At 38.5% G+C, this 12,045-nt stretch overlaps 1 protein-coding gene across 1 annotated transcript in view; it reads right to left on the bottom strand.

The window, feature by feature from the left end:
- Positions 1–12,045, bottom strand: part of LOC140304728 (alpha-1,6-mannosylglycoprotein 6-beta-N-acetylglucosaminyltransferase B-like) — a 119,895-nt gene that overhangs the window by 62,115 nt on the left and 45,735 nt on the right. The window contains exons 4-7 of the mRNA XM_072383482.1: positions 8,997–9,106; positions 4,769–4,845; positions 4,209–4,388; positions 645–809 (exon numbers count right to left, since the gene is read on the bottom strand). Coding sequence (XP_072239583.1) covers positions 645–809; positions 4,209–4,388; positions 4,769–4,845; positions 8,997–9,106 — 532 coding nt within the window. The remainder of the gene's footprint in view (positions 1–644; positions 810–4,208; positions 4,389–4,768; positions 4,846–8,996; positions 9,107–12,045) is intronic.

The following is a 12,045-nucleotide window of genomic DNA, read 5'->3' as shown; positions in this document are numbered from 1 at the left end:
CACTTTTGTTTCTTTTCTCTTATTCATCTTTGCAACTATTTCTTGCTCTCATTGGAGTATTTTACAAACACAGAGAAACAGACAGACAGAGGCTAGCAGCAGAAAGAAGAAGAGTCCATGCAGCAATGGAATACTACAGTCAAAATCAAGCTTACAATAAGATAGCTGTGGAAACGGACTTTGAATTCATGCATAAAGACAGTTGCAGAAAAATTACAGACTCCAGTGATGAACAACCTATTATTACCTACTGCAGTAGTTTTTCTCCCACCAGATATTATTCAAATGAGAACTTTCAAGATGCATCTGAAAAAGCCTTTTAATGCCAAACTACTTGAGGGGAAAATTGTTTCCAGAACCTTTTGCCTTGAATTATCAAGCTGGTGACTCTTGCACATACTTGTTCTTTCAAGATGGAATGAGAAAAAAACAGGAATTAACTGCAGTGTATTACATGTTGTACGTTATTTGTTACATTGTGATATAATTCCTCCCTCTTGCTTTTTTTTTTTTTTTTATGTTCTAACTATCGTCTGTTGTTGGAAAATGTGACACAGAAATGAAAATCAAAACAATAGATACTTACCGTATTTCAGTCTTATACAGCAAACTCTGTTAGTCATCACAATTTCATAATATCTTACCTTCTTCTGGTCCCTCCATTGTTGACCCAGTTTATCATCGAGGCGGTTGGCAGCTGTTGCCCACTGTTGTGTGAGGCGACGGATTCGGCGCTTCATGAAGCTGAGGGACTCTTTTCCACCTCCGATCTGGTCCAGCAGTACAGAAAGGTCTGTGCGGAAGGCAGCCTGGGTGGGTGATGCAAAGAAAGTAAACTGTAAGGATGTAAAATATTAGCAGAAAATAAAAGCACCACGTTACCTTGGAAGTTTTTTGTAAAATAAATCTCATCTTTTGTCATCTCAGTTGTGTATTCTAAGTAAATAGAAATTGGTACAAATCCGTTTTTTAATATCTGCTAGTTTATTTGAACCTTTATCATTTCCACTGTATCTACTGATCAACCTAAATAATTAGAAAGTATACTTGAATTGAAAATTTGATGGCAGCAACACACAAATAAAATTAAAACTGGGAGAGGCAAAGGAAGATTAGGGAGTTTATAAAATACAGATGTAACATCATCTAGGAACATCCAACAAATGATTTGTCTTTCCAAGCAAGTACGGTTCATGGCCTCGCAGTTTGTGCCAAATTTCATCAGACAATCAACACTGAATTTCTAAAAATATTTCCTAATGCAAGATTGTAAAGAATACATTTCCAACATTTTGTAACAAGACCTTCATCTGATAAACAATTTCTATCAAGCAGAAGCCATCTTAAATAGGATGTGTCCAACTTGTCACATTCACTAAATGCACAGGAAGCTGCTTTGGACATCTTTGAACACAACAAACGTGAATGGGGCTAATATGAGAAAAACTACACAAAGAAATGTAAAAAATTTAAACATCAATAAGGACAGAAACCAACATAATAAATATCAAATTCCAATCTGTAAACTCCGGTTACATTGTAAACCCCTTTTTTTTTACAAGATCCAAATTCAGGTCCAAAAAAGAGGAAATATCTGCAGCATGAATGCAAGGACACATTAAACCGGACATACTGTTAAATGGACCTTGGATTTGTTCATCCTTTTCCTGTGTACCTGTTTCCATATATAGATGTGCAGAGTACCTCCATTGTTTTACATGTGTGAGCGTACTATTGATGGAATGTAGGAGACTTATGCTGCTATAAAAGCAATGTCTCCCAGGAGGAAAGTGATTATTTCAGCAGGATAAAGCCAGACCTCATTCTGACGACCTACAACAGCGTGGCTTCACAGACACAGAGTGTGTGTGCCTGACTGTCCCGCCCGCAGAGATTCTACTGAAAAGTGCAACAATTTTGAGTCAATTTTTCTGATTTTTTTCTATGCAATCTTTTAAGTCGGTGAACAAACAGATGAATGGTTTCGTTGGCCAAATAAATGAGCAATTTGCTACTAATCTGGTTCAAGAGGAAACCATTTGATGCTTTTGCAGAGAGAGGCAGATGAAGGAGGTTGGTTTCAACAATAAGTTAGAGAGTTATTTCAAGAAAAGTTGTGACCTTGTTCACTTGGCAGGTTAGTTTTTCCTGTCAAGGAAAAAATATGGAGAGAACTCTGAACACTATGCCATGCATTTCTAAGTAGCACCATAAACAGTCAATACTTCTCCCCTCTGAAAACAACCATGGCTCTGTTTGTGTGAAACACCCAGGGAGAATATACACCCAGGGAGAATGTAATCCACAATTCAGCTATTTGGGTCACCGGGTAGGAAGGAGACATCAGTCTTCATCTACACTGACATTCTGCTTTACCTTCGAAAAATTTCCCTGCCAGCACAGTTATCAAGTTAAAAAGGCTAGATGAAAGCATGTATGCAAAGGTGTAATGAGCACAAAGCCTGTTTCGGAACATTTTAAACATTCATGATTTCCTTGTGTTCGCAAACTCTGTAAATGGCTGACCAAGCCAATGTAACTGGGAAAAGTGTCGCTATATTCAGTGAATGTATGCAGTACAGACCTAATTCATTCCATGGTGGCACTTTATGCACAGGTTTTTCACAAAGAGCATTCTGTTAATCAGTAAAAAAAGAATGGGCCATATACTATGCCTAACTGTAAATATTAGTATGGATGTCTTGTATGGCCCTGCAAATGGCCCACATTAGGTGTTTGTGTTTTAATTTGTGTGGAAGGATGGTTCTGAAATGCTCTTTGACCTCAAAGTCAATTAAGGGGATAAAAAAGCAGAGAAGATAACAATGAAGAGGATCAAGCCTGTATTAATTAACAGGGAGCGAACAGGCTCAGATGAAGGTTAACAATTATGTAGTCATGGAGGCAGACTGCTCACCTACTATTACTCAACAGCATATTCAATAGAAAAGGGTTGTTACTCTCCCCCTTCTGATTGTTGCTGTGGACATGTGATTGATGACTCTATTAACGACCGTCAGTGTTGGTTTATCTCTCAGCAGAGACCCGCCAGTTTTTTTCCAGTTTCTTCTTCTTTTGCAGAATTTCAAACATTTCTAGTCTGCTCTGGCAGGATCAGTAAATTCTGTTCAGTTTCTCTGAATTACTATGATGTTTGATGACTGACCCGCAGTCTGTCCCACTTCTTGATATCTGTTTTTGTGCTACATTCATTGTCAACTGGGGACTTCAACTGGGGAAATATCAAAGAAAATGCCACAAAAGGATGGATTTCACTGTTGGTATTTTGGGTAAAGTTTACCCATAAAACAGCTTAGACAATAAAAACTTATTTCCAAAGAAAAGAGGCGGAAGAGCCAAGTTTAAAAGGCTGCATTTACACACAACAACTGCTATATACTGTATATACTGTTGTATTTTGAACGATGCCACCTGCTGAGGTGGTCATATAAATGGTTAAATAAAAAGGGTTTAGGTTGTCTAGTGACCCTTAATTAGTTTAAATAAGTTGGTTATGAATATGAATGCAAACATACATATTTGAGGAGTATTATTTATGATATTTGTACAAACTTGTTTCTGTTGATTTTGAGTCAGGCTTTTTTTTGTGATGCTTTTACAATATCTTATCTTGAACTTCAGCTGCTCTTGAGCATGTTAGGCTTCAAACATAAGTTGCCATGACTTCATACTACAGGCCCCACATGTTTAACCATGGAAAAACGTCACAATTAAGGGGTTATGATAAGGGAGTATCATGAACATGCTGTAGTAACATGCTTTATTTGTGTCCTGAGACCCAAACATGGGCTGTCTTTGCTGAGAATTTCCATATGGTTGAAAAGAGCATATGAGGGATACTTCAATTAAGTATTTCTTAATTATAACTCTAGTGTTGAAAAGAAACATATGATGTTAGTGTTCATTTGAATACTGTAGTAGTTTTATCTGTAGTAGATCATTTTATTAATGTAAGCATCAATGCTAATTGTTGCTCTCACAGCACATTTAAACTGTATTGTTAGCTCCTACTCTGAGGTGGTGAGTTGAGCAAAAACATTATTGAGTTTATTGATCATTCAGCAGCAGGCTGTTGGCAGCCTTCACCCAATGCAGATGTGACTCTAAATAGAACTTTACCGTTAGCGAGTCTGACATACCCATTGTGGCATTTGATTTTGTTGTTGTCATGTTTGTGCTGTCCTTACTTGTCTCTTGGGGGGCTTTGCGTGCTGTGTATGCTGGGTGGGGGAGCTGGTGTAGTTCCTCCAGGCCAGTGGGGGGCAGAACCACTCCACTTCACTCAAGTAGATGAGGAAGGAGCAGTCAGAACCATCAACACCGTAGAAGGCATAGCAAGGGTCTGACGTCCACCGTGCACGCATCCACTGGAGGACGTACAGAGAGCAAATCACAAAAATGCACACAGAAAAAAAACAACACCCACGTCCTGTTCCGTATAGCTGTAAGGCGATGTTAGACTGTGAGTTAGCATAAAAAGATAAATATTAGTAATCTAACTATAAAGGATATTTCAGTCCATTCATGCAACTATTACATTGATTGTGGCATGCTTTGTTTTTTATTGCACCATGCCAGCACCAACAATAGGTTTGAGATTCTGGGCAACAGAAGATCATCTACTTGGCAGGTCAGCCATTTACTGGCCAGTGCAGATCAATGCTACCAATCAACAACGCAAAAAAAAAAAAGAAAAAGAAAAGGTCTATTTTTATCTATTGTTGTTTAAAATTGAAAACAAACTCACATCTACTTTTCCAGGGCACTCTGGAAAGCGGCTGTCTCTCGGTACTTCACACTGGCTTGATGCCCCATCTCTCACCACTGAAAGACAATGAGTGAAATTTCATCTTTCTTATTGGTTTTCATTAGCTGGACTCCTCCCAGCAGAACACCTCTAACACACCTGGATTGGCAGAAATGGTGACTGTAATACCTTTCTGGTTTCATTGACCACTCAAATTGTTTGGACACTACAAGCCATATTCACACACACATTCAGACTGCATAGTATGTGCAGCAACATTGTTTTTATCATGTCATAAACACAAAGTGGGTTCCAATGCCTTGACCGAGCACACATCGACATGCAGACTGTGGAAACTACCAACATGCCCAAAGGTGACAATTACTCTTCTGCAGCCGCCCCCAGAATAAATGATCAACTGATAAACAGTATGTCTGAGTGAAACTCAAGTTGCTTGCCTTTGCTCCAGTCACAATCACTGCTGCTTTATCAGTCATTGAATTCACTGGTTTATTTCTCTGATACCAGCTGCCTCAAATGTGAATACTTATTCTCAAGTGAAGATAACCATTCCAGCTGCAAACTTGCAGTGTAATACTATCTCACAGTTTATTTTGTATCATATCACGCCTACTTAATTCTTTTTGAATTCAATTGACCTTTTTTTAATATTGATCTACACTAAATGTTTGATGAAAAGGCTCGCAAACAGAGATTAGTTTCGCAGAAATACACGGCTTCTTTCTAAACACCTGAAGACGGAAGACTTTTTTCCCCTGAACATTATCATTCACAGCGTTGTGTGTTGCTTATAATTCCCTGTGGTTGCCCCCTTAAGGCACTGCAACATATCTGCTCTACTGCAGTGCACACTGTCTTGTTGTGGGGACACACTCGTATATATGTCTGCTCACTTAAGCTGCGCTCTCTGCATTAATTGCTCCACTGACTTAGTTAACTGCTCCTCTGCTGCTGGTGTCAGTAGAAGAAGGGAGGAGAGTGTCAGAGGGTGAGCTTCATTTTCCTCGTTGTGTTTTTCCGTCTTTCAAACCCCCTCCATCTCCCCTCTTCCTCTCTCTGGACCAACAACTTTGCCTGCTCTCCCATTCTGTCTGTTTCCATTTGCCTAATGAAAAAGAGACATTTTTCTACATAAGTCTTCCCTGGGGCTTCTCTCCTGCGACTGAAAACACACACAGAGATACACATGGTCTACAAATATGATTACGACAACAACAATTGAAAATGTGGCCATTTAACTTGATAAAGGCTCGCCTCCTGTCCCTGCACATCATTACATAAAAGCCTTGTCAATGCTCGAAGGGAAGTAAATCTTATTCTTGTCTTCCACTCTCTTTCCCTGTTTATTTTCAAACGAGCCTGACCGTGAGATAAATTATTCAGAAAAGGTTTGCCATTAGTATGTCAGTTCATTTGTGACACAAAAAAGCAGTAATGTTTTCATTATGGCGTGTGCCATTGTCCCTGAAGATGGACTAAATGGAAAATAAAAGGCTGAATGAAAATTCCTTACTTTATTAACCTCAAAGCAAAAATGAAAATCACCACTTCCTTTACATTTTTTTTAAACGTTTTGAAGTTAAGTTTGCGTGCACATTTTCAGTATCAGGTAGATGTTTCCGATAATGTTTTCAAATTTACTGCTGTACAGGTAAAATGTTCTTACACTGTTCTTGTGGGGAAGGATGGACCCTGAGCTTTTTGACAAAAGCACCAGAAGTGTGTGAGTCTTTCTCTTGTGTGGTGTGTGTTCTCCTCTGTTCTATTGTTGGTAACAGCAGCAGCTGAAGAGTCGATCCAACACAAGCTGACAGCTGTGCAGGAGTCCAGCTGCGCTCCGAGTTGAAATTATGGATGAATTATGTCTTTTTCATCCCTATCCTTTTCTTTTGTGAAAAGAATACTAACATTTGCTTTGAAAACCTTTGTTTGTTTTAGTTTATCATGCAGTACTGGTTGGCAATGTATAGTATCGCAGAATTCCTTCTGTGCGAACTGGTGGTATTTGTCAGTGCCCTATCTTTGATTTTTACAGCACAGATTTTGACTGAGTACTGAGTGCTTTTTACTGATCGATTTTGTGCCAACAATGAAAACTTTTTTTCCCTTTGTGATAACTCAGTTAATCAATTTACCATAGTGAGCTATCAGAGGGAAGTGAGTTGGATGTGGATGGCTTGTATACTTATTTTTGTTACTCAATCTGCTGCATATGAATCACTACAGGCTCTAAAAAACAATGAAGATTTAAATTAGATGAGCTTCAGTTATGCATATTGTAACTATGATCGTGTAAAAAAGAAAAGGAAAAAAAAAACCTCTTTCAATTCAAAGGTTTTATGTACCAGGACATAAAAAAAATGGTTTCAAAAAGGTTTCGAAACTAAGAATACAACTTCAGATGAACAACAGCATTTGACCAATTAATCAAATGCACTTCTGCAGCTGTGAGCACTTCTATGAAAGGTCTGCCGGTCTGAGGTATTCAAGTGTATGTTCTCTCAAAGTCAAGGAAGAGAGACATCAGGAATCATCCTAAAGATGCATCTGTTGCTGCTAATCAATCTGGAAGAATTATAAGGCCATTTCAAAACAATTTGAAGTCCATCATTCTACAGTTCCGATTTTTCACAAGTGGAAAAGACATTTGTCAATCTTCCCAGGAGTGCACATCCCAGCCAAGTTCATCCCAAGGTCAGACAGTGCAATGCTCAGAGCAAAAAACCCATGAGCTACATATCAGACTCCAGGAGCCCCAGTTACTAACATGTTAAATGTTAACCTTTGCGCCAGCAAAATCATAAAAAGAGCGAACAAGTAAAAAGAAAATGGTTGCATGGCTCTATAGTTGCATCTAAACAAATCACAAAACCTTCTTAATAAAATGTCCTTTGGACAGACGAGACCAAAGTGGATATGTTTGGGCATGAAGCAGAGCACTCTGCACTTCATGTCTGGTGAAGTCAAAGCCAGTATATCAACACAAACACCTCATGTGTTAAGGTGAGTGGTTAGGCAGGATCCCAAAAGGAGAGTGAGGCAAAAGATGAGAAAAAGTAGGTGGTTTTATTTACAATAGTGAATAAATGAACAAGGTGACACAGGCGAACTCCTCTGTATACCATCAAATGTGAGGCCATCTGTCTGACAGCTAAAATTTGGCCAAACCCAAGTCGTTCAAGAGTAAAAAGAGTCCAAGTACACCAGCAAATGCACAACAGAATGGCTGGAAAAGAAACAACTCAAGGTGGTGCAAGGGTTCAGTCATAATTTAGATCTGATTGAAATGCTGTGGCAGGACCTTAAGAGAGCTCTGCAGAAGTGAAAACAAACAAACTTAAAAATGAGTCAAACTTCATCCACAACAATGTGAGAGTCTGATCACGTTATATAGAAAATTATTACTTGAAGTTACTAAGTTATGGACAGGCTGTTGAATCATGTTTTCTTCACACACTGCTTCATTATTTTAACTTGTTTTTTGTTCATTTTTTCTATTATGTCCCGATACCTACAACTTTACAATTGACACAGGGTGTACTTTCTTTTTAACATGACTGCAAAGGCTTTTTAACTCTGGAAAGTTTTAATTACACATACTTGATCTAGTTAGATTTACCACATACCTTTAGCTAGCATAACTATGTCCTGTTTTATACAGAGATCTCTGTATTTCAAGTCTCACAAATCTCTGTATCAATGCGCTATCAAGTAGCTTTTTCCAGTGTGAATTCATCGACATGGAAGTAATTCTTTACCAATGTAATAATAGTGTTATGGCATTACAGGTGCAGACTTCTAGGAGTCCTGTGGGTCTTTTCAACTCAGTTTCAGAAGAGACAGCTAAGGCGTGTGGGAATATATTACAAAAGATGAAAGAAAACCCTGGTCCCCTCCCCCAAAATACTGCTGCAGCTCAGTTTTTTTACTCTATAATTTCAAAATTAGCCTATTATAACTTCTTTTGATTGGCCAGAATGTCCAAAGCATTTTTAAAATATTTTCACACAAAAGAAAAATCAAACTAGACCTCGTGTTTTTGTGTGACCAAGGTTCAGCTGTTTCTTCTTAACAGTGGTCATGGGGACGTTCCTTGGCTGTTATTTTAGTCCAGATGAAAGCTAAAAGTCTGACAGTATGAACAAGATAAGTGTGAGGCATCCCAAAAAGGTAAGAGGATACCATAGTTACGATGATGATACTCTACCTCTGCCTTGGACCATACTGTTTTGAAGTATCTGCTCCACCCTGATGGCCATGTTGGAAACATTCTGGGCTATAGCTTGGATCCTCTCCACCAGGCCGGCTGGTTGAAACCTGCAAGCACACAACATACACAAATGCAGAGTTAGGGCATGCAAAGACAGTGACAGATAATCTATAGTGTTCCAATGTAACATAAACTCAATTAAGAACCAAAAGATTAAAAAAAAACCACACACTTCAGTGCATCAGTGTGAAGCATCTCTATCACAGCTGGGAATTGAATTCAATTGAACCTTGAAACCCTCTTGCTGTGAGGCGACAGTGCTAACCACCACAGCACCGGGCAGCCCCTATTATACTTTTACCATACTGATTTTTTCCTTCCTCTCCTCTTCCTCTCCTTTGTCCCCCTCCATTTGTTTTTTTTACATTTCAGTTGATGTAGAAGTCTTAGTGGTGCAAGATGCAAATTGGTATCCTCTTGGTTTGAGTGCAACTAGTAATTGACCTGCACTGTTAAAACCACTTCCTCTATAAGGTGACAGACTACCCAGTCACACAATAAAATCTCTGTGTGCATTCTGTGCGTATAGTTCAATTGGCTTTGGTTTGTGTGTTCATTGTGGTTCTGCATATTGCAAGATGGTTGCACATCCTGCTATAAAAGCCAAGCACGTGTACAAACACACTTCTACTGTTGTGCCCATTATGTCCATTTAGATAATTCCATTTCAGCGAAAGTTGTTTATCTGTGTATGCATGTCTCACTTTGATGTTTATCCAACAGAGGGAATTAAATTTCAATAGCAAATCTGAAATACAGCAGAATAAAACATCAGGAAAAGGTGATCAGAATTATTGATTTTGTGTGTCTCGATGCGTGTGTGTGTACAGGATTCAATGCAAGGCTGATAACTAAATGTCAATAACAACTGTATGAAACTGAGCAAATCATGGGACCTAGGGAATATGCAAAAAGCCCTTTTGTTGCTTTACAAAGTGTAAACAAAAAAATGAGGCAGTCATCAAAGTAGCAGGCGGTCTCTATGCTCCATTAACAGCTTTGCAAGTGACACTTGTAAGCTTCCCCATGTGTGTTTCTCTTAGCTTCCTCTTCACTATGTTCACTACTACAGAGAGACCATTATTCTCAAGTGCATCCACATTTCAGAGGCAACAGCTGTCGGCAGAATGTGGAAAGGCTGAAATGTGAAATGAGGTGATGCAGAGTAATTTTGTTCAATGAGATAAAGCTTCTGCATGTAATGGCTTAAAGTAGCTTTGTATGTAAATCTGAGTGATGTACACCATCCGGGTGTTCTTTTCAATTCAAAGAAAATCATATGTAAATAGCTTAAAATGCCTACAGATGAAATATTATGAAAAATTTACCCATTTAACATTTTAAATGATAGTCCTTTAAAACCTAAAACACAAATAAAATAACCCACAGTGAAGCTAATGATTTATGAAGACTTTACATGATTTTTGCCTTGTGTATTAATCAGCTGGCTGTCAGTCATGTGTAGTGCTGTTTTTTTAATCCTGGACAGTTAAATCCATGACTTGCTATGAGAATGTGTCTAAAATGGGAATTGGTACCTGCCGTAATATGTAATCATAATATTAAATGTTTTTTAAGATACATTTTACTATCAAATATTTCATTATCAGTTTTATGATAGAAAGGCTCAGTTTTCTGTGTGCTCATTGGATGCAGTGTGCTCTGTCACATAATAATGTCTTTCAAGGCTTACTGAAAAGAGGCACATCTTCTGGAAGAAAATGGTGGATTGAAGTGGAGTTGGTCCCCCCCCCCCCCCCAAAAAAAAAAAAACAGGCCAGTCTAAATGGAGTTTTCACTTCATAATGAAAAATTCTGCTGCCGTATTTGCTATGGTATCTTGACAAAAGCATGATACATACATTCATACCATTTCATTTGTTTTTACAGCAAAACTTCTGAAAGAAAAAAAGGAAAATTGCGTCTACATTTCTCATCATCTGACAAATAGTCTAATAGTGGTTACTGTACCTGTAAGTGTGCTGCATCTGCACCAAGCATTGCATGGCACTAATCTAATTCCACTCCTCTATTAAGTAAAGCTTTTTCAGGGCTTGAATTAGTAAAGCATATTATCTTACATGTCTAAGTATCAGTGCCATCAATTTAAGTTTTCATATACACGTTGAAGCAATTTCAACATATTTGAAGTCCAAATATACGCACACTCGCATTTGCTGACACCTTCGTACATTGCCTCACCCGCTGACGTTGAGAAGATTTTAACAGTGGACTCTATGGAAAATCTCAACAAGACGTCCAGAACTGATGTTGTGGACATTTACATTCTTACACCTTCAGATTTTGGGACTTTTAGAAAACGGCTTGCACTTACATTAAAGACATCACAGCACTTTCCCAATATGTGTAAAGTAGCTGTATTACAAATCAAAACTGTTCCCAATTATTAACCAAAGTAGAAATATAAAACAGTCCCATGAGCCTTTGTCCCATTGACTCAAAAAGTCTCCACAGCTCAAGGCATTGCGTCTGGATGAAGAATGATAATCTTTTTAATCTGCTTTCAGTAGAAAATGAACAACAGTGTTAACTGCTGACTCTCATATCAACTGGGACGAAGAAATCATCCAATACTCTGAATCAGTTTAGATTCGTCTGAGTAATTCTAACCAACAGTATGTCATGCCAGTTAACTACTGTAAAGTTAACAGAAACAGCTTCCAGCTACAGAGCATCACCGCTACCATCTCACGAAGTTGCAATGGCTTGAAGGACAACACATTCAGTTGGTAAATGGGTAATCGGTCTTACTTTAAAGCTCTCTTTGCTTGTGCAACTTGGCCTCTCTAGAGTGTGACCCTCTTCTCTCATATCTTGTGTCAGCTGCAACGTAAACTTCTCCCAAGAGATGACAAAATGGGCAACAAGAAAGGAAGCTGTTACAAGAGGAGACACTAATGCAGTTAAAGTGGATTGCAAAGACTGAAAGACACGGACTGCACAATGAGCTCTAAATAGGACAAAA

The sequence above is a fragment of the Leuresthes tenuis genome, unplaced genomic scaffold, assembly GCF_036924035.1.
Source record: "Leuresthes tenuis unplaced genomic scaffold, fLeuTen1.0.hap1 SCAF_4, whole genome shotgun sequence".
Taxonomy (NCBI): Eukaryota; Metazoa; Chordata; class Actinopteri; order Atheriniformes; family Atherinopsidae; genus Leuresthes; species Leuresthes tenuis.
This window is presented reverse-complemented; position numbering and strand designations above follow the sequence as displayed.